This window comes from Antechinus flavipes, chromosome 1 (genome assembly GCF_016432865.1).
Source record: "Antechinus flavipes isolate AdamAnt ecotype Samford, QLD, Australia chromosome 1, AdamAnt_v2, whole genome shotgun sequence".
Lineage (NCBI taxonomy): Eukaryota > Metazoa > Chordata > Mammalia > Dasyuromorphia > Dasyuridae > Antechinus > Antechinus flavipes.
Window position 1 is genome coordinate 509747533 of NC_067398.1, and position 24249 is coordinate 509771781.

Here is a 24249-nt window from a genome sequence, read left to right on the forward strand (position 1 = left end):
AAACTGTTTCTGATTCACATTGGCAGAGGGAATTTCCAAATTAGGAAGTAAGTGAGATAAAATTAGAAAATAAACATGGATTCTGGGGAAAAAAACTATTCCTATAGTTGTTAGAATATAATTTGGTATTCTTAATTAGAATAATTTATAGGGCTGCAGCAGAAGATTTTATGAATATATTTTTCTACATGTCTCATATTCAATATGGCTAGGAAAAGACACCTCATGTAGGCATAAAAATCATGTTTTCCCCAAAATATTTCTCTTCAAGGTGGTAGAACAACAAGTCTGAAAAGAATTTTATTCTTTATTTTATAATAATGTTTAATTTTTTTCTAGGCACAGACTTCTAAAACCTTCTCTTGTAGGATGAGTGAGTAGAATTTTAAGATTGTATCTTTATAACCTAATTCATTCAGATGAAAAGTTAAAAAAACAAACAAAACAAACACTAACAGAACTCCTGGCTTCTCCCCCAAAACAACTACAACAAAAACTTGATTGATCACTAATGTTTTGTCAAAATGACAGAAGATAGATTGAGTTGTTCCTTGAATAGAAACTATTTCAGACACGTGGTCTCCTAACAAAATTTTGTTAAGTCCTGTGAAACAACTTGTTCAAAATAAAGCTGGACTTTTTAATCATTTTTAGTAATGAATAACTGTTGCATGCATGATCAGGACAAACTGGATATATTTCAAGAGAAAATATTATGGAAGGCAAACTCCTAGTACTGACATTTCCCATTCTCTTTTATAAAAGCAGTGATTGGGAAACTGTTCCCATATCTAACTATTAGAATTTCCCTTGTGATACTGGTGAGAAAGGGAAGCCTGGTTAGAGAGTAAAGTTGATGGAAAGTCTCAAAAAATAATGATGTTTTGTATGTTTTCTGATTTCTTACTTGTTTAAAAGAAGTTCACTAGCTGTCAGCTCATGTGTCAAAGGGAGTGGGATGCTTATCTCCGACTTATCTGTCCGGCTATCATCTGGACTCACTACCATATGGTTCTTGTCATCAGAGGCATCATGGGAGCCAAAGGAGAGGCGTTCAAAGCTCACTGCTTTGCTATAGGAAGGTGGAGCCTCTACATCACCATCCACAGTATCTATTGTATCCACAGTCTCCATAGTGGAATACTGTGGCAACTCAGCATCTGAGGTGAGATCCACCTCCACTGAGTCCTCATCATACTCATCATCTTCTTCATCTTTTAGTTCAGGCAAAGGGCCCACTACTTCTTCTTCTTGCTCTGCTTCTACTTCCTCAATAGTTTCAGTTGTTCCTTGGCGAGAATATAATAGGGTACACTGGGTGGGCTCACTGTTAGGAAGAAGAGAAGGTACAAAAAATACTTTGGATTAACAAAGTGATTACTCACAAAATTCTACAAATTTGAAGAGAAGAAACTGTGATGCCCTTTAAAAATGGCAAGACACTTTTCTAAATATGCATTACGATTTCCCTCAATATTTCAATATCCTGGTAAGCCTGTATGGTAGAAAATGCACATGGCAATATTGTCTCCCAAATGCCAAAGTTAATGAATAAATGTAGTAGGTCATGCAAAATAAGCATCATTTGTTAATGAAGCATTCGAAGTATCCTATGATACATAGAGAATAATATTGACTTCCAGATAAAGAAATAATATTGACCCATATATTTATTTCAAAATACACAGCTTATAGAAAGTAGAGACTTTGCCAGTCCTAATTAGAAGATTTTGACTGAATTATACTCTGCCTTATATATGTCTTACATAATGATTTCATTAGAAGTCCACATGGAAATGATGGTCATGAAGGTATAACATAATCCAAACTAAAATAAAATAATGGTGTGTGCACTTCAAACTACTCTAAACTTCATTGACTTCTTTATTCAGGTTTTCAGTTTATATATTTATGTATATTTGTGTGTAAACACACACACACACGTATCTTCACTTGGGGATTTGATGTCTATTTTTATACCAATTCTTAGAATTATAGAATTAACAGAGTAAGAAAGGGACCTTGGGGTCTTATAATCTCCATTTTAATAGAATCTCTCTTAATAAGTCATTCAGACTCTGCTTGAAGATTTATAGTGATAGGAAATACTTTATCACTTGGAAAAGTCCATTTTACTTTGGGACAATTTTATGTAGTAGGGAGATTTTCTTCTCGAGTTGAAATTTATCATAGCTTTTGTGTCATTTCCACTTATTTCTTCTTGTCTTGTCCTCAGGGTGCACAAAGAAAAGTCTAATCCCTCTTCTCCTTGATGATATTTCAAGTACTTGAAGAAAGCTTAGCTAAAAATCAAGAAAGCCTGATTTTTAGTTCTCATGTCACACTAGTTGTCCTTGCCAAGTCACCCTCTACTTTATTAACATTTTTCCTAAAATACTACACTAATTCTTCAGTTTGGTTTCTGTTGCTTGTAAAACTTCTTTTCCTTCTGACACTTGCCATTTCCTGTTCATTTTGAGTCTTTTATCTATCCTTTCCTTCATTTATCCTGTAGCATTTATTTCCTTTTTTCTTTCCTTGGCCTGGTCTGTTTCTTACTTTAAAAAATGATAAAGATTTGGGTGAGACCAATAACAAATGGATGAGACCAAATATAAATGTACTCAGGATTTCACCATTCTTGTGGATTCTGATTCTGGTCTCTGTGATGTGGGAAGTCTCTAGGTTTTAGCTGTTGTAACCCCACTTAGGATTTTCTTGGCAGAGATATTAGAGTGGTTTGCCATTTCCTTCTCCAATTTATTTTACAGATTGAGAACTGAGACACAGGGTTAAATAATTTACTCAAATTGAGTTAAGAACTAGTTAGCTCAAAGACCTATTGAAGGCCAGGATTAAGCACTGAGTTAGGGTCTACAGGAAAATACTTACTACTTCAGATTTCTAACTGAAAGCCAGTAAAATATAGTAGAAAGAGTACTGGATTAGGAATAATGAATGTACCAGTTTTGTTATTTATGAACTGTGAGATCCTAGAGATTTGGACCAGATGATTTTAAAAGTACTTTCTAGCACAAATGGTTTATGAATGTCTACGGATATTTGGAATTTTGTTTTTCTAAATAATCAACTCACATTAATTAATAAGTGTCTGAGGCTGGATTTGAACTTATAAAGTTAACTCTTCTTAGTTCCAAACCCAGGGCTCTCTATACACCACTATTTACCTGTCCCAAAGTGTCAAAGGGGATACATCAATTGGAATCTCTCATAAGACTTAACCTCAGACTAGACTAGAATTACCCAGGAGGACTTGGAAATGGATTCATCCTTTGAGGGAAGTTTATACCATGGGATTTAGTCCAGGACCTCTTCAAACTTTGGTGGCCCTTGATAGCTGCAGCTACATTCCTAATGTCCCTGGATTTGTATTATGAGGGGGCAATATGGATGATGGATTTGACTTCTGTTAGGCTGAACCTTGACTATTAAGATCTGGTAAGTGCCAACATGTTATGGAATGATTCCCATACCATACAACTCCTTTTTGAGAAAAAAACCAAAAAAACAAGGATCAGACAATATTGTACTTAATAAACAAAGCCATTTTTCTTTTCTTTTTTTTTTTTTGAGGTCATTTTAAAATTTAGGTATTTAGATTCCTTCTCATACTCCAATTTCTACTGAATTTTGGAAGGCAATCGATTTTTTTAACTTGCAATAAAAACTATAAATTTGTTTTAAAAACAATTAACATTGTCTAATAACAATAAAAACAATAACATTGGACCACCAAATAAGTTAGCACCAAGTATCCTGGTTCTAGGGAATGTGAAACTGAAATCAATTAATCCTTCTCAGCTTACAAAGCTCTATTTTTAAAACAAGGATGAAACAGATTTTGATTTTTATATTATTCAAGCATATGAATTAGACAGGTTTATTCCTGGCCCATTAAAACATGACCCAATATGTTACCTTTCCAGAACTTATCTTAATGACATGAATGAGCAAATCACAAAAATGTTTATCTCCTTTCCTGATGCCTTTCTCTTTCCTATTGTAGCCCAAACAAGCCTCTAAATCAATGAGAGAAATTGCTACTTCACGGTTAACCTATCTTAAAAGGAAGGAAAAGTTGAATTAGTTAGAAAAAAACCCATTCTTTAAAATAAGGATCAAAGAAATGACTTCACAAATCATGATCTTGAGAACTATTAATGTTAGCTTCTGAAAAGATGGTAACTATGCTTTTGTTAAACATGCAGTTTAAAACAAAAGAAAACAACAACACATGAGAGCAAAGACCTAAATAATAAAAGGTGAGGAGGAAGAGGGTTGTAAAATCACTGAAGGAAGCATGCACAAGTTAAGCACCTTGATGCTAAACTGCCACTGTCAGCTGATGAAGAGGACATATCCATGCTGTACATTTTACGAAGCCTAGGCCGGGCCCGCTCACTTGTTTTAGGAATAGTTTCTCGTCCATCTAAATCATCAAGGGTGGACTGCCTTGAGAACAGCAAGGTTGCTTCAGTGTAGCAGCTAGCAGCGCAAACAGTTACAAAGACACAGTGTTAAACACCAATAATAAATGGATGTACACATGGATCAATTAATGAATGTACTCGCCATGCAGCAAAACACATAACCACCACAATGATGACAATAACAACAAAGATTCTGAGAGAAGATAAGGACCCCTTTGGAGTTATCAAGGGAAAAAAAAAATGGTTCCTGGGCTACTTTTATTATTACTTTTTAAACATTGCACATTTATTGCTCTAAATACATTGAAGTCATGAATGGATTTGTTGAATAAATTCACTATACTTGAAAAATGAATTAGAGAATATTGTTGAATTAGTAGTTGAATCATTATTCCTGGGACAGGGCTACATTCCCTGACTAGAACAAGAAAATGAAATGATTTGCAATGTTTCAGAAAGTCATATATATTGGAAATTGTATAATTTTAGATGGAGTTTTTGTTTTTTAACTAAAGTTTTTCTTAAATTAATCCAATGAAAATGCTGTAACATTACTGCAGCAATTTTGTTTACTCATTTAAGACTTTATATATTAGAATCTGATGGTATTTTTTTAAATTCAGCTTTTAAAAGTATTCATTAGCAAGAGAAATATTTATAGGTGATCAGAAACAAAATGGATTTACAAACTATTCTCCATTTGATATAATGTACTGTATTGTCACAGATGTTACTCTGATGAACAATCTATAAATCAGAAAATAGTACAACTAAAAACCATTCTAGAGAGAAAGAAATGCAGCAGCACCAGGAATCATTTAAAAAAAAAAACCAAAACAACTTTTCCTCTTGCTTATTTTTTCCCCTTCTTTTCACTTTTATCCTTTCCAGAAATTTGTAAGACATGCTATTGCCAAAAGAATTTATTTGTTAAAACCCTTATCTCCTTTCATGGGTGGATCAATGATAGGGAAGGTAGCTCAAATCCAGGAAGGGGGTACTGCTGGATTGACAAAAAGAAAATAAGAATTATGAGAAAAATATTATTTCAATGAAGATGTGTTAAAAGAAAGGAGCATGGAAGCAAGGAACATAAGAAATACAATGATATTATTTCACAAGTTCCTAGGATATTTATTCCTCATTTTTATCTAGTTTCTAGATGAAACTCAAATTAAGATTTAAATTAAAAGATTTTCAGCTTGAACATACAGTCCTAGCACTCAGGGAAAGAAGGATTTCTGAAGGATGAAGGACTTAATAATTGTAATTCTTATTTAATATTTACTACAGTCCTACTGTGCAAAACAGGTACAGTATAACTTGTAAACTAAGAGTTTTAAAGCTAAGATCTATTATTAGTAGCCCATATTGTTCTCTCTCTCTCTCTGTGTCTCTCTGTCTGTCTCTGTCTCTATCTGTCTGTCTGTCTGTCTCTCTTGTTGGAATTCTTACAAAGTGTTAAGTCATTAGAATTGATAGAGACAATAATTATCTAATTTAGCATGGTTCAGTATGATTGATCTGATCCTACAAGGAGATGTTATGGGCCAGAACTTGAAACAAGGTACTAAGTGGAATTGAGGAGACAATGTTTAAATCTAGTTTAGCACTGATTTAATCCTACACCAAATAATAGTTTCCCAGTGATGTAATGATTGGTGTGTACTCAGTGTACAGCATATAAGCAAGAAGCTCTCAGGGCCAGAGACAGAAGCACAGAAGCCCACTCTCAGAGGCGGAGACAGAGTCATTCCATATTCCACCTTTGTGCTGGCTGGAGACATTCAGAGGGAGCTAGGGACTGAAGGTCAAGACTTGGAAGGACACAATAAAGGACTGGATTTTAACTTCTGGCTGCATTTGACATGATTATTACTTTGAACTGAAACTAAGGCTGCCTCCAGAAAACCTCCCCAAGAAACCTGCTCCCAGAAAACCATCATACATTATATAAAAGAAGAGAACACTTCTCTCTCTCTCTCTCTCTCTCTCTCTCTCTCTTCTCTCTCTCTCTCTCTTCTCTCTCTCATAATTCCAATTGCGTTATCATACTGCATCTCACAACTCTGGGAACTGAACTTAAGCTTAGTTCCCTGCTCATAAACAGTATTGGGAAAAAAAAAGTAGGCCTAAAAGTTTGCCATAAAAGCTAGAACTCACTCAAATTACTATAAAATAATTGAAGGGATTCTCAAAATCATATGATCACCACCTGGATTAGGGTCAATGTAGCTGTAGAAGCTTTCAGCCAAGTATCAGAAAGGGACCATTATGGGATAACTCTAATCTCGGCTTCACTACGTATAATTTGCTAGCTCCAATCAAAAAGTCAAATTCTTTGTAATAATTAAGTTTAGTTTCACCTTGAGAATACTGAATCTTGTTGCTCAGCAAATCTATGCTTAGTTTGGAGAATTAATAATATTCCAGAAAGTGACATAGGAAGTGTTTCTAATATTTTAAGTTGAAGAAAAGAACTATCATTTTCCTCATGACTACTATTGAGTATGGGGAAATCATTTAATCTCCTTGACTGTCTTCTCCTCTCTAATATGGGGATAATATTGGCATTTATTATCTTACAGAATTATTGTGTGCTTTATAAAACATGAAGTGTTATACAAATATGAGTTCACATACATACTTAGATTAGAATGAAGTAGTTTATACCCAATTGAATTACTGGACTTTTTACTTCTCTCAAGAATTATATTCTATTATAAATCCCAATAATAAAACTCATAGTGGGGGATGAAGAGTTGAAAACTACAAATGAGAAATTAGAAATAAAGTATCACTATTAGGAAATCCAAAGTAAAAGTCTCTAAAAATATATCACCACCAAGCTAGATATACATATGAGATCTTAGTGGTATCTTTGAAGTGATTCAAAAAATTCATATTCTTCAATATTCAATGTTAATGACATTCTAAGATAATTCTAAGCAAAGAATTCTCAACGGTCCTAAGGTATCTGTCTTCTAGGCAAATCATTGTATTTCAAACTCGGAGGTACTCTTGGAAGCAAACTAATAGGAACATGACTCTACTATGAACAGTGGAGTTCATGTGTTGAAGTCACTTGTCAATATGTCAACATGTTAATTTTTTTGTGGAATTTTCTACACAACATTGCTTACATTGAATCCTAATTAGGGGCAAAAGTTAGTATAGCAAAATACAATAAATAGGTAACAAGAGAGCTTTTAAAATTCTTTCCTCCCCAAATTTACTGAATTCTAGCATACTTATTGTACATTTTATAGGAATATTTTCTTTGGTTTCATTTTGAAATTCTCTACTAGGAAAGTAATCATTGATTTTAAGTATTATCCTCTAATCTGCAATTTGTTTAAGTATTAGCTTAGAGAAGAATTAGTTTAGCTACTATATCTGAATAAAAAAGTAATGTTTACTTTATTTCAAATATTTTAGCCATATTCTTCATATCATGAAATAAGAAAAAAACCTATTAGCCAGTTTCTAACATTTATATAGAAAATAACAATAGCAACAATAATAATACTTTTGACATTTATATAAAATTTAAAAATTTTCAAGGATCTTTATGATACATTAATTTATTTTATCCTTGCAAAATTTATGAAAATTAAGTTATGTAGGTATTATTTTGTACATTTTATAGAAGAGAAAGAAATATTCAGAGAAGTTAGAACTGTTTGTCCATGGCCACATTGCTAGTAGTTGCCAGAGGTAAGAATGGAACCCAGACCTTGTCTACTACTCTTTCCATTCTATCATATTGCTCTTCTGAGAATAGTCTCATGAAGCCTGAGGATCTTTTTTTAGAATAATATTTTAAGAGTATAAAATAAAGTACATTAGATACCAAAGGAAACCAATCATACTTAAATATAGGTACTACAATTAGAAAGTGCTGGAATTGAATAAACAGACCTGGGTTTGAGGTTTCTTCCTAATTTTATTACTTTGGAAAAATAGCTTTAATCCTCTGAGACTTAATTATCTTAACTGTAAAAATGAGAATGCAAATACCACTTATCTCACAGGATTGCTGTGAGGAAAAATCTACATAAAATGTTTTGAAAGAGTAATCTAGCATCATCATCATCACAATCATTTTTAGCCTGCTTTATTTATTTATTTAAAAAATTTATTTATTTATTTAGCTACTTTGTCTACTCATTCTTTTGCCCAATATATGATTTTATATAGTGTTGCCTTGCTAGAGAAAAAAAAAAAAAGGTCATAAAGCAGATCTGCATAGAAAGAAAACAATACTTTAAAATGTATAAAAGGCTTTTATATAAATATGCTTTCATCAAAAACAAAGGATAATCTAAAAGTCAATATGAACTAGCTAATAAACAACTTAATTATATGTAAAGATACAGAAGAGAAGAGTCTATGAATTTGTTCTTAGTCAAAAAGAGAACAGATTAGAATGGCTTTTTGAATTTGAAATGTTGGAAGAATGACAATACTATTTTCAGTCATAGTTGTCTCCCTGGCATGTGTGGAATATCAGCTCACCTTTTCATGCCAGCTTCCTCCTGAAATGTGTGGTGAGAGCTGGGTACATGTTTATTCCAAGATGCCTTTATTAGCAAAATCTTAGATTGTTAACCCTATCAGCTATTCCATTTCACCTCAAACCCTTTCTTTCTCAAAGATAACTACCTGTAATTAAAAGATGGCCAGTGAGAAGATCTCAAATGTAGAGGAGATTGTATAGAATTAGAAAAATTGTCAAACCAAACATTGGTATCCTCATTTAGGGAGATAGTCCTAATGAGCAAAAACTGTAGGGCATAAGTAGGGTAATTATGAAATTTTTGAAAGATTATTTTTTTTTGCTCTAAGTCTATCAAAACAAAAAGCAGCAAAAACATCACCAAATAAGATTGATGCTAAGATGTGTTAGATAATTCCTCCCCCCAAACCCTCATATACTTTCTATTATTATCTCCCTCACTCCCTCTCCTCCCCACCCCTGTCTCTGTGTCTCCTTGTTTCTGTCTCTGTCTCTCTGTCTCTCTCTGTGTCTTTTTCTCCCTCTCTGTCTCTCTGTCTCTCCCCTATCTATCTACACACATGTATATCTAATGTATATTGTTCCATTTTCACCTTTCTGAAATAAATTTTATGGAGAGTGTTTTTGTGATGAAGTAAAGGAAGATAAGAGACATTTTCATTAGGCAATTTATAATTTTTGTTATCATTTTCTATGAAAAGAGTATTTTGTTCTGGTGACTCAAAATATCCCAATTCATAACTTGTAAACATATAACTACTTTAATACAGTTACTATCAAGCATTTATATTCTATAGTTTTTAATAAACAGAAAAAAATGGATGAATTCTGAATTTTTTCCAAAGCAGTTACATCTTATCCCCAAATTTGGGGATACAAAGAAAACAACACAACAAACCAAATCACCAATCTATTATAATGCCTTTTTAAAGTATCTATCAGTTCCAAGGGAAAAAACAACAACATATAATTATTTAATAGCAGAATAGATATGAATGTACAAGTTGCAATTAAAACAATGTAAAAAACGACAATCTGATAATAATAATGACATAATTTGCATGTTTATGCTATATATATAGTTTCTCATTTGCTTTTCCTAGCAATGATTACAGATAGTTCATTGACACTTAGCATATCTAATTTTTGCCTGCTCAAAATACAATTCCACAATAATAATCTCTTTGGGGTTTAGTGTTGAGGAAATGACTTCAACTGTCTCCATTGTCCAAGTAAGTCCTAGCTATAAATGAAATACTTTGGATAATAAGTAACTTTTTCAAATGTAAAGTTTCCCAAAATTGTTACTTTAAAAGGAACAATACTCATATTCTTTAGTTACAAGTCAGGTCAAATTATTTTATAGTCTTATTATGTCTAATTTTTGTTATTCTAGCTTCCTGTTTCTTTTAAACTTAGTATCAGGGAAGGGTTTTAGATAAACACATGAATATATATATATATATATATATTCAGCATATATTATATATATAAATATAAATATATATGTACAAATGTATACATGTATGCAAAATTAAATAATTGTGCATAGATACACAGTACATCTGTATATGCATATGGACTAATTGTATGCATATTTATATATCCACATGTGTCAATTATGAAATATTTTAGTTGTTTCTTTTCATAAAATCCTTAGAAAGTGCTTAAGGATTCCAGGAAGAGGACATCTGTAGACTTGTGCATTTGTATCTGAATAAATTAAAATACAAAGAAAAAATCTTCTAAAGATCTTTTCTATATTCTTAGCTGAGAAAACTTTTACATGTGAAAATGGAAAAATTGTGTGCAGATAACAAATTAAGTGATAGCTGAAGAAGACAAAGATTATCACATAAGATAATTAATAAATTTTTCTCAAAAGCATTTTTTTTTTTGAAAATGAGCTCAATTATCTGGATAATTCTTTAGACTTGCATTGAAACAGACATTGATAGGATCCAAAAGTATTACTTTTAATACATTATTAGCAATTACTATTATACATTTAAGAAGAAAGGAAACTGCAGGAACATTATACACACAAAATGCTTTAATTCCAAATGGAAGTTATGGAAGTTCAATCATTGTTCAAATGGCAGACCTTGCCATTATCAGGAATTCTTAGCTTGATGCTTCTAATTTACATCTAGGAAATGAATATAAATATCAGTAAAGTAAAGGAAAACAATATTGAAAGATTTCAAGGACTCTGAAAAATGAAGTGTTTGAGTAACTTCAGAGATAGTGACAAAATATGCCTCCTGTCTCTTGGTAGAGATAGAAGACTATACTTGTAGCTGTTGCCATATATTTTCAAACAAGGTCAATAGTGTTGATTTGCTTTCTTGACTATATGTGTTTTCTACAAGAAAGAGTCCTATCTGGGAGTGGATCATTGAGAAGAAATAGCAATAGTGGAAAAAAGACAATAAAATAGTTTAAAAGAAAGGTATAATTTACATCAAATTCTTGCAGATATTTCTAATTATTTGACTATGACATTTTCTTTTACTTATGGCTGAACAGGACAGAAAAAAACTTTTATCTTATTATTGGTACAAGGATAGGACAGTGAAAAGTCACTTAAAATTTTGTGATTAACACTCCTTTCATGCAATTAGTTTCTCTTAAAATGCTGGGCTTTATAAATTGAGAAAAATTATTGTTTAAAAAATGAAATACCTGGAAATACTGTCATGAGAATCTAAGCTATCCATCCGTTGGGCTGTTTTTAAGCTTGAAGAAGCACCAGGGTTTTCATCAATTGTGTCCAGTCCTGACTCTCTAGAAAGATTCATAATGTGATTCTGATAGTACATATGGATGCTTTCCCGAGTTGGAACATTACCCTAAAGAAAAGCAGAAGTCAGCAGAGAATGAAAGATTTCTCTAGCTCCTGGTCTGGTCGATTCTCAGAATTCAGTTGTGTACTTTCTATACATCTTATATAGATTCACCATTTTTAGTTCTCAGCTTTAACTACTTGCTTTTCGAGACAAATATAGCACCTTTGTTATGATTCATTTCAGGCACAACACATGAAATCATAGTTAAATCTATCAAACCCCAACTTGTAGTTGGCACAATTCTATGTTGCAGTCAGAATTCTTGTGACTATTTTTTATTTTATTTCTGAATGTGAGATCTTCTTGTATGTGGATTGGGATTGATTTTTCTGGACAAAAGGATAGTATGTCATCTTCCTTTAGAAACAATTCATTCTTCAAGTTTTGTGAATGAAAAGAGAAGAGAATGGTATCAATAGTCTTACCTTTTTAATTTCTCTGGTCAGCATGCATCGCTCAATTCTTAGTACTGTAGATATGTCTATGTGCTCTCGTGAAATTGAATTAAGCCAAGTTGTAAAACTATCCACTGATGCCAAAAACAGGACCCAGGTAAACTTTAAAATATTGAATATCCTTTTGATGATATTATCTGGCAGGATAAAATGCAACAATTTAAAATTATTTAATAAACATTTATAATGTATCTATTAATTACTCTGAACTAGGTATTAAGGATATGCAGAGCCTGGGGTAAAGAGCTTTCAAACTAATTAGTGGGTTGGGGCAGGGTAGAAGATATATCGAAATAACCTTGGTATAAAAGAAAATATGGAAACGGTACAGGAGAGATTAATACTTTAGATAGTTCTTGAAAGAATGAAAGATTAGAGGGAGAGGAAAAGAGACCATTGCAGGCTTGCAGTATGATATGAATAAGGACAAAAAGATGGGAAAGAATGGGAGGACAGGAAGCAGTTCAATTTTTCTAGCATGTAGAATACAAGAACAAGTTATTTGGAATGCTTCACTCTGCTTCTTACCAGCTATAAAATGAAGGGGGATCTTTCTGCATCTTAATTTCCTTTTGTATAAAATGAAGGGATTGAATTAAGTGATCTCTTAGCTGTCTTCCAGCTTTTTATGAATGGGCACTTAGGTGGCATAGTGAATAGAGCTAGAGCTCCTGGAGTCAGGAGGACCCAAATTCAAATCCAGTCTCAGACTAGTTATGTGACCCTGGGCAAGACCTTACCCCTGTTTGCCTTAGTTTCCTCATTTGTAAAATGAATTGGAAAAGGAAATAGCTAGCCATGCTAGTAACTTTGATAAGTTCTAGTACCCTTAATGAGGTCACAAAGAATCAATCATGATTGAAAAATTAACATACCTCCTTTATTAATGCTTCCAGGATCCCATGAGTTCTGTTAGATAAGACTAGAAATATAGGGGCAACTCAGTAAATTCTACTAGAACCCCCTGAAATGTGGGACTTTCTCTTAGGGTTTTATTAGAAAGCAAGAATCAGACAGAATGAGAAAACAAGCATAGTTTGTGATCTGATAGCTGAAGGAAGTATTCACATTAATTGGCATTGTATCTCATTAGGATTAGGTAAAGTAGTACAGTGATAGAGTTTGTGTCATGGAGTTGGGAAGACCTGAGTTCAAATCCAGCCTCAGAAACTTAATAATTTTGTGATCCTGAGCAAGTAACTTAACCTTTAACTGCCTGTTTTCCTGTCTGTAAAATGAAGATAATAATAGTGCCTACTTCACAGGATTTTTGTGAGGATAAAATGAGATAATATTTGTAAATTGCTTAGCACACTGCCTGGAACATGGCAGACATTATAAATGTTGATATTGTTATTATTATTATGAAAGGAAGGAGGCTTATTATATAGCAAAAACAAATATAAGCTGGTGGGTAGATTTTTTGCTGTACTGGTTATCAAAACATAGAAGAATCTTCATAAGAAGCCTCTAGCATAAATAAAAGTGTATTTGCTCTGGAATGAGAGAACCCAGTTTCAAAATTTGCCACTCATTTATTGGCTATATGACTTTGAACAAGTCCTTAACTTCTCTAAATTCAACTTACTCATTTGTAAAATTTGAGGGCTTGATTCTATGGTCTCTATGATACCTTCTATCTTTAGGTCTGTTATAGGGTTCTGGAGAATTTGTGGTATAATAATGAAATACTTTTTAAAATGTAGGGTGGAGCTTATTTCCTGTTAAAGAAGTAAGGAGAATTCTAGGGATTATCATTGATTTGCCTCGTTTGCCATTTGTAGCATAAAAGGACCAACCCACGGGTTATGATATAGGAGGTTGTTCCATTGCCCTTCAGAACATCTTTCTGATTTAGCATGGTCAGTTTCTATCAGGTCAGTTTTAAAAAATCATTGGCATTTTTTTAAATTTAGAAAAGTTCTTTGTCTTTTTTTCTTTGTTTCTTTCCTCCTTCCCCCTCTCTTCCTTCCCTCTTCCCTCCCTCCTTTCTCTCTCTCTCTCTCTCTCTCTCTCTCTCTCTCTCTCTCTCTCTCTCTCTCTTTCTCTCTCTCTTTCTTTCTTTCTCATTTTATGGTTCACAAGTATGTCATTACATTGAAACCCTGGGCTTGATATATTGCAGTATTCTGAGGTAGGGCTAAACCACAGTAGATATGGATAGGAATCACATTAAGTGAGTAGAGGCGGACAGAGTCCCCACACTGATGAGATTACAAATCTGTTAAAATGTTTAATCTACATTTCATGAGACATGTTGTAACTGGGGAGACATTCAATTTTGTTTAATAAAGTCATACATTATAATGAATTCTACACTATTGTGATTTCTAAAAATAAAAATGAATACAATTTAGAAGAAATTTATCATTATCATTGCATAAGCATATCCAACTATAATACATGGTGCTAATACAGAGTAGTGCCATAAAATAAATGCTGCTTTTTAAAATATATATATTTAGGGGAGACAGTTTCATTTGGAGCCAGAAGATGTCAGTTATCCATGAAAGTTTGTACATTCTTGTCTTAAAAAAATATAAAAACCTCATGGATTGTTTAAAATTATGCATAAGGTTTTTGTCACTGTAAAATATAGAAAATAATAACAATTTAGCAGATATGGTTAGTTATTTAATAATGTGGATTGTAATGTGCTTTTTTAAGAGTGGGGAACAGTCCTAGTTTCACACTAATACACTGACTTATTCCATTTTTCTTTGTTTCTTTTTATAAGCTGTTTATAGATTTAAGATTTGAATCCTTATGTGGTTTCATTAGAATTTTCTATCTTTGGACATTGATATACTTTGGAAAATTGAGCCACAATCAACTATGTTTTTTAGTCCAGTAATATAAAAGTTAACTTAAAGTCTAATTTTAGGAATCAATAATAATTTACAGCAGTGATGATTATACAAAGGAAAAAGTTATGTCAGAAATTCTTCCAGAAGCAGCATTCAATAAAAAGTTGTAGATAGTGTCATCATGTAACCTGACCATTAATGATGATTGAAAATAGCATCTCCTATGGATTGAATTTAAATGTTATTTTTGTCATTGTTGATTTACCTGGACCATCAGATTTCTTTTTTAATGGTTCATCTTCTCGGTCTTCCCATTCCACAGGACCTGCCAAATTGACATTAGGTAAAGAGGAGTTAATATTTTAAATTGATTAAAATCCTATTCTGCAATAAAGTTGATTTCAACATTAAATACAGCATATTCTCCGAAGCAACAATTCCAAGAAACAGCAAAGATTTTTCAAATTCAGTTCCCCTTTACCCAGAAAACAATCATTCATTCTTTGAATTTAAGAGATTACCTTTTATTTTTATTTTTTGTATTTCACACAGAATTTAACATAGTACTTTGTACAGGTATTTGACAAATGTTTATGTAATGAAAGAATGGGTTGTTGAAAAAAGACTGCTTATGTCTTGATAAATTACCTTTTTTCTTTCCTGTTAAATTATTTAAAAATCACATTTGAAAACACTAATATTATTTAATAAAATTTATTTCCTTTGCCTTTTATAATAATTACTAAGAATTTAATCATTGTATATATCATCAAGGTGTAACTTCTTTTTTGTAAATACTTACTGCTACCTATATAAGGTATAATATATAATTAGAAATTATATCTCCATTAAGTGTTTGTCTCATCTACTCTATTTTTATATTTGTAAGCATAAATTTCTACTAAATAGAAGCCATATCTTTCTTTAAATAAAGAAATAAAATGTTCTTTAATAAAGAAGCAGCCTGTTCTTTATTTCTGCATAATGGAGGTATGCAAAGCTGAGTCTTTAATAAGTTTAATAGTACTTATAAAGTATTTGACATGATGATACGTGCTTCATTTATTTTTTCCTTCTCTTCCCTTCCCTTCATTTTCCTTTCCTTCTTTTTCTTTCCTTTCTCTTCTCTTCCCCTTTTCCTTCTTTTCCCCTTCCCCTTCTTTCCTCTTTCCCTTCTTTTCCCTTTCTCCCCTTCATTCCTTCTCACCTTCTCTCTCTTTTTTTTCCTTCCTTCCTTCCTTCCTTCCTTCCTTCCTTCCTTCCTTCCTTCCTTCCATCCTTCCTTCCTTCCTTCCTTCCTTGCTTCCTTCCTTCCTTTTTTCCTTCCAATATTTATGTAATCTTAGTCTTTAGGTTTTCTATGTGGTGGTTCTATTCAAGAAGCTAAGGAAAAGTACTGAGAAAAAAAAAACTGTTCTTTTTTTTTTTGGCTTTAAATTTTATTTTTAGTAACCTTATGTCTTCTTTAGATTATCTTCATATTTTATGAAAGCAAAGAAAGTACTAATAATTTCTAAAAGCAACAGAAAATAATATACACCTTCTCCAGATCCTTTCCTCCTACGTTTTTGCTCTTCTCTTGCAGACCTTTTCTTTTCCTTTCTTCTCTGTCGGAGAGCTGTTTTGGGATCAGTTATCCAGGCCTGATAAACAAACTAGAGAGAACAACATTATTCAGTTTTTTTCAGTTTTTTTATATCATTAAGGTAAATAGTGAAGTGCTTCATAACTAGGAATTTCAACAGGGATACATTTGCATCTGCAGGTATGAGCACATTTCCAACCCAAATCCAACTCAACATCACATCCTCTATCTACCCAGGCCAGCTACGTTTGCCTGTGCCATTTTCATTAGTATAAAACTAAATATGAAAACAGTGGAAGAAAGAACACATTTCACAAGAACTCAGAAAAATGCATGCAGTGAATTTAAGGTACATGCCACCACTTTTCCCATGCTCCTTGACCATCACCAGGATGCTCATTTGTCATAATCTTATTTCTGTCACTTCTGTTTTACAATGAGACAAAACTTTGCAAATCTGACTGACAATCACTTTCCCTTTTTTTCTCCATATATCACAGATAAATGGACTATTTCCAGTGCTTTCACTGACTTTTAAAAAATTAGTTTTAGGTACCTGTAATAAGTCCTATCAGCAGACAATAGTTGAATTTTACCAACAGTATACCAGATGTTGTTGTTAAAGTAAAACAGTAGAATTATATATAATTATGCATGTGTAGATACACAGACATACACATACATAAATACATATAATCATTTTATCCCCAGTATCACCAAGCTGATGTGAACTAGAAACTAACAAGCTTAATAAGTTATTTCAAGACAGTCTGAAATATATCAGTTGGGTGACTTATAATTTTTATTCAGAGCTGAAAACATTAATCCTTAATGTGAAGACATGGAAGATAAAAAGACACAAGAGATCTTGAATAGAACTCTTATCAGCATGAATTTATGGCATTCATGCAGAAGAAAAAGCCAGTCTCTACAGATATCCAGCTATCACAAGCCAAGCAAGCATGCCTTCATGCACTATGGATACACCTGGGTCTCAGGGAAGCTGGATTATAGAAGAAGAAGAAAAAAAGTTTGGTTTGTGGATTTTCTTTTAAATCAATAAATATTTTGTTCTTTCTCCTTTAGGTACCTAATGGATCAAACAGTTTTGCTGTGAAGATCAAATTAGATAAGATAAACAAAAGCTACACCAAGTGTTTTGTAATATAAAAGTATCATATAATGGACAGTGTTTGTTGTTAGGAAATACATCATAAATGAACATTTTGAATTATAGGTTCAGGTGTATAAGGTGAACCTAGGTACTTCAGGAATATAAACATGAGAACTGTTTGGCTAAGGAGAAAATTTTCTTTTTCTTTTTTTTTAATTTATAGAAATGTGAATCTTAGGGACAAAAAATGAATATAATATTTGCTTTTATACCAAATAAAAAACTTAGTAGGCAAGAAAATATTCTATTCTAAAACTGTTCTTTTTTAATGCAAGTGAACTGGTATTTAAATGATAAGGTTTAAATAAGAAAATGAGGATAATAAATTTAAGTTTCTGTCAATGTAAATAAACCAGTCCATACCACTTCAGACTTACAGAATTAATAAAGTGGAACACCTAATTCTCATGTTACTACCTAGAGGCTTCAACTTAAGGAAAACTGGGGCTTTGAGTTGAGATTCAGTACCTGCTTTAAGTGGGAAGAAGAAATAGAGAAAGAAGATGAAGTGATAAAGGAGAGGATTGGTCAGAATGTATAATCTTTGTGGGTAGGGATTGTTGTATTCAATGTATTGGTATCCCCAGCACCTAGCACAATGGTTGTCATATACTAGGCACTTAATAAAATTTTTTAGATTGACTGTTTTAAGTTTTACTTACTGACAAACTCATAAGCATCAAAATAAAGGATTTCAATATTAAAAACACAAAATCAGCATCATAACTGTAATAGAGATTATTACATTCAAATAAGATCTCAATCCTAGAGATAATTTTGTTTAACTCCTCTCTTATAGAAATGGGGAAACTGAAATCCAGAGAAAGAGAGAGAGGCTTATATCAGACCATAATCTCAAATTAAGTTCTCTGTTAAATAACAAAAATGAATGAGTGTTTACAATGGGCTACACAGGTGATCTTGTCAACATTTGTGCTTAGGATGCATCAATAAATTATCTATTCGATCCTGACTTTAAAAAGGACTCATTGAACTTATGGGTCATGGGGAATTAAAAGTAATTTATCAAGCCTACAGTTGTTAAGAGAAGGTATGATGAATTTAAAGACAATAAAGGAAAAATGAAGTCTGAACCATGAATATTGAGATTAAAAGTTTACGGAGCCAGAAAAAAGATCTGGACAAAATTTGTGCCTTAGTAGCATTTAGTAGCATTCCAGACACATTTACCAGCTTCTGAGAAAGATGACCATACTTTTTATGCCTTGTAACTGATACATGCAGCCAAATGTGACCTTTCTATCAGCCAGATGTGGCTTATGCAATATTATCAAAAGGCTAGAAAAATATGGATATCTGCATTTTCTCTTTCCATTTCTTGATATATTCCAGCTTTATACAAAGACAAAAAAAAATCATGATAGGTATATCACTTGAGAGAACTCATTTTGGGAAAATTAGCACAATAATTTCCAATATTATTGTTAAGTTCATTATTTATGGAGAAGGGAAAATGCAGATATAGGGCAATGGAATATATTTGACTAAATTCCTAAAAAAAAGAGGAATTACTACATGTCAGTGAAATATCAAAATACCTTTGCAGCTCTGATTAAGTACTGAAGAATAGTTTTGGGAAGTTTAATGACAGATTTTGGCAAGGCTAAAATGGCTGATGCAAACTTCCCAATAGCTCTCTACAAAGAAGGACAAAGTGAAAATAATTAGTAGAAAAAACAAAATAATTATTTCAATACAAAACTTCCATGTGAACTTATATCTATTGCCATGTTATCTTTAGAGAAAAGTGACAATTTTCAATACCATGCCATTAGAGGTGTGATCAATTTATAAATTAGAATTAAAAACAATATGCTTAATGTCATGCATATACACCATTAAAAACAGTCAAGACAATTCATTTCTTTTTCTATGTAGCTAATGAGAGTTAGTATTAGAAATCATGTTAGAATAAAAATAAACAAAAATGCATCATTATTATTTAGCATAAAAGCTATCCATGCATATGCAAAAAGAGATAATGTAGCATTTTTTTAAGACACAGAAAGCATAGAGGCATACATATTACTACTCAGAACTCAGCTTTTTTTTTCTTTCTTTCTTTCTTATTAAGACAGGAACTTAGTTACCTAGAAAGATGTAATTAGCAGATTTACACTGTCCTTACTTCTCCAGTCGTGACCTAATGCAGGGCATTGTATATTTCTAGCACAATGACAAATGTTGTTATTACAAGTGTCATGCCAAAATGTGTGGGTAATTCATAAAATAAAACTTTCTTATGATTATGCTTGTGAAATCTCAATAACACCAAAGTAATTAGATATACACTCTATTGTCTTATACAGAAGATATTGGTTTATATAGAAGAGACAGAACTCCTCAGGATAGCAGCTTTAAAAAGGAAATGTAGTATAGCAGAAAAATACAATATTCTTGACTCTTTTCATTGGTAGTAATATCACTGAAAATAATGGCAAAACTACTTTAACATTAACACGATTCTTTGCTTGACAACCACATGACTGTGGACTTGTTGATTATTATGACTGACTCTTACAATTTCAAAATAGGACTTTGTTTAAATTGTCTAAAGCAATTATAAAGAACAGGTGTCTGTTCTATGTACTTCTTTTTTTTTTTAAATAATATTTTTATTTAGTTTTGATTTCCAAATTCTATTCCTCTTTCTCTTACTGTCCTCCCCCTTCCCTGAGAGTATGAACAAATATGGATTATACATGTGCAATTATGTAAAACATCTCCATATTAGTCATTTTGTATAATAAGACAAAAAATAAAGTGAAAAGTAGCATGCTACAGTTTATGTTCAATCAATATCAATTCTTGTCCATATTAATAATCAAATTAACAAAAACTATATGATCATCTCAATAGATGCAGAAAAAGCATTTGATAAAATCCAACATCCATCCCTATTAAAAACTCTTGAGAGTATAGGAATAAATGGACTTTTCCTTAAAATAATCAGTAGCATTTATTTAAAACCAGCAGTAAGCATCATATGTAATGGGGACAAACTGCAACCATTTCCAATAAGATCAGGAGTGAAACAAAGTTGCCCACTATCACTGTTACTATTTAATATTGTATTAGAAATGCTAACTTTGGGAATAAGAGTTGAGAAAGAGATTAAAGGAATAAGAATAGGCAATGAGGAAACCAAATTATCACTCTTTGCTGATGATATGATGATATACTTAGAGAACCCTACAGACTCTACTAAAAAGTTATTAGAAACAATCCATACCTTTAGCAAAGTTGCAGGATACAAAATAAACCCACATAAGTCATCAGCATTCTTATATATCACTAATAAAACCCAACAGTTAGAGTTACAAAGAGAAATTCCATTTAAAGTAACTACTGATTGTATAAAATATTTAGGAATCTATCTGCTACGGGAAAATCAGAAACTTTATGAGCAAAACTACAATACATTTTCCACACAAATTAAGTCTGATCTAATCAACTGGAAAAATATTAAATGCTCTTGGATTGGGTGAGAAAATATAATAAAGATGACAATACTACCTAAACTAATCTATTTCTTTAGCGCTATACGATTCAGACTCCCACAAAATTATTTTGATGACCTAGAAAAAATAACAACAAAGTTCATATGGAAAATCAATATCAATTCTTTCTCTGAAGGGAGATCATCATACTTCATGATTTGTCATTTGAGATTGTCTTGGATCATTGTATTGCTGAGAATAGCTAAATCATTCACAATTCTTCATCAGATGATAATATTTCTTTTACTGTTTCTGTTCACTTAACTATGCATCATGAACTATGACTTCAGTTTATGTAACTCTTTCCAGATTTTCCTGAAAGTATTCAGATTGTCATCTCTTATAGCATAATAACATTCCATTATAATTAAATACCACAGTTTAGCTATTCCCTAATTGAAGAACATATCTGATTTTCAGTTCTTAGGCACCCCCACACAAACGACTATAAATATTTTTATATTAATAGTTCTTTTCCCTCTTTTTGGATGTCTTTGAGATATATTCATGTCTTTGGGATATACGCCAATAGGTATATTGCTGGATCAAAGGTTGGTTGGTTACTGTCCTTTGTTCTTAGAAGATCAAAATGACAATCTACATTAAAGTTAAGTTGCAGTGTAACCTACTATGACTGATTAGACCAATATGAGCTCAGAATGTTCATCCACAGGTAAAGAACAGATAGTCCATATGAACATTTGGGATGGATTTTCTAAATTTGCCCTTTTTTTTGAGCTATTTCAATTCTGCTTTGCTCATAGAGCATGGCACCTTTCTGATGAGGTCATGCCATGATGGACAGTCCTACGACAATATTTCCCACACCACGCAACCAACTATAAGTTTTTAAGAGGGATCTTGAGAATGTCTATCACTTTTTCTGAATACCATATGAACACTTTATTAATTAGTTCTACTTAGTACCTTGTTTCAGGTTCTGACCCAAAACATCTTCTTGTAAGATCAGATCAATAATCTATCAACTCTAATGAGTTAGCAGTTTGTAAAGATTCTAACAGTCAATATAATACCTCTTATTTCTCATAGTTTTTTTTCAGAAGTTTCCAAACACTGAGTTAGCTCTGGCAATGTGGATGTTAACCTCCTTCTTAATATGGACATCCTGGAAAGTATACTGTTGAGGTAAATGAACTTAAACACACCATTCAAAACTTCTCCATTTGCTGTACCCAATAGTACCACATGTGGATATGTGTGATATTGGCTATGGCCTTTTGGACATAGTTTCCAACTGCTTTACATAACAGTTGGATCAGTTCACAATTCCATCAACAATGCATTAGTGTTCCAGTTTTCCCATATCCCCTGTAATATCCAACATTTTTCTTTGCTGTTATATTAGCCAATCTCATAGGTGGGAAGTCATACCTCAGAGTTATTTTAATTTGTATTTCTCTGATCAATTTTGATTTCTTTGTCTGAAAACCGTTTGTATCTTTTGAGTATTTATCAGTTAAGGAATGACTGGCATTTTTATAAATTTGATGCAGTTCTCTATATTATTGAGAAATGAGACATTAAGGAAAGATATATTTGTTACAAAATTTACTCCTCCTGCCCAGTTTTCTGTTTTCCTTATAATTTTGCTTATATTGGTTTTCTTTGTGCAAAAACTTTAATTTTATATAAACAGAATTTTTTATTTTTCATTTTGTAATACTCTTTACATCTTCTTTGATCTTAAATCATTCCCTTATCTTTAAATCTGACAGATAAACTATTCCATGCTCTTTCTATTTGATTATGATATCCTTTATGTGTAAATCATATATTTATTTTGATCTTATCTTGATATACAATGTGAGTTGGGGTTCTAAGCTAATTTCTGCCATACTGTTTTAAAGTTTTCCCAGCAGTTTTGTTTTTGTTCCTAAAGCTTGGATCTTTGGGTTTATCATGTAACACATTATTATGGTAACTTATTATAATACGATTTATACATAATAAATTCACCAATCTATATCTTGACCAGTAACAGATTGTTTTGATAATTACCACTTTAAAATGCAGTTTGAGATCTAGTATGACTAGACCAACTTCTTTCATATTTTTCTTAATTCATTCCCTTGATATCCTTGAGCTTTTATTCTTTTAAATAAGTTTTGTTTTTTATTTCTATTTCTATAAAGCAATTTTTAATAGTTTGATTGATATGGCAGTGAATAAATTTATTGTCATATTTATTATATTGCCTTGAACTACCCATGAGCAATCAATATTTTTTCAATTGTTTAACTTTATTTGTGTGAAAAGCATTTTGTAGGTTCATATAATTCCTGGGTTTGTTTTGGTAGGCAGACTCCCAACTCTATTGTTATTTTAAATGGCATATCTCTTTCTGTCTATGGCTTTTGGACTTTGTCAGTAATATATAGAAATGCTGATGTAGGATTATTTTCTGTCCTTCAACTTTACTAAAGTTGTTGATTATTTCAAGCAGTTTTTAGTTGACTTTCTAGAAACTTCTAAGAATATTAGCTTTAAAGAGTGATAGCTTTGTTTCCTCATTGTCTATTCTAATTAATTTAGTTTATTTTCCTCTTTTATTCCCATAGTTAACATTTGTAGGATAATATTATATAATCGGGGTAATAGAGGGCATCCTTGCTTAAACCCCCTTTCCATTGGGGAGGCTTCTAGCATATCCCCATTACAGATAATGATTCTTGAAGATTTTATAGAATTATCATTTATTATATTAAAGTAAGCTCCATTATCTAATGTTTTTAAAAGGAATGGTTGCTATCTTTTGGCAAAGCTTTTTCTGCATTGATTGAGATAATCATATATTTTCTGTTGGTTTTAGTATTGATGTGGTTAATTATACTAATAGTTTTCCTAATATTGAATTGGCTCTGCATTCC

General features: G+C 32.0%; 1 protein-coding gene across 1 annotated transcript in view; it reads right to left on the reverse strand.

The window, feature by feature from the left end:
• PIEZO2 (piezo type mechanosensitive ion channel component 2) overlaps positions 1-24249 on the reverse strand; it is a 271682-nt gene that overhangs the window by 41347 nt on the left and 206086 nt on the right. The window contains exons 29-34 of the mRNA XM_051973830.1: positions 16622-16736; positions 15347-15406; positions 12245-12411; positions 11656-11822; positions 4339-4506; positions 908-1327 (exon numbers count right to left, since the gene is read on the reverse strand). Coding sequence (XP_051829790.1) covers positions 908-1327; positions 4339-4506; positions 11656-11822; positions 12245-12411; positions 15347-15406; positions 16622-16736 — 1097 coding nt within the window. The remainder of the gene's footprint in view (positions 1-907; positions 1328-4338; positions 4507-11655; positions 11823-12244; positions 12412-15346; positions 15407-16621; positions 16737-24249) is intronic.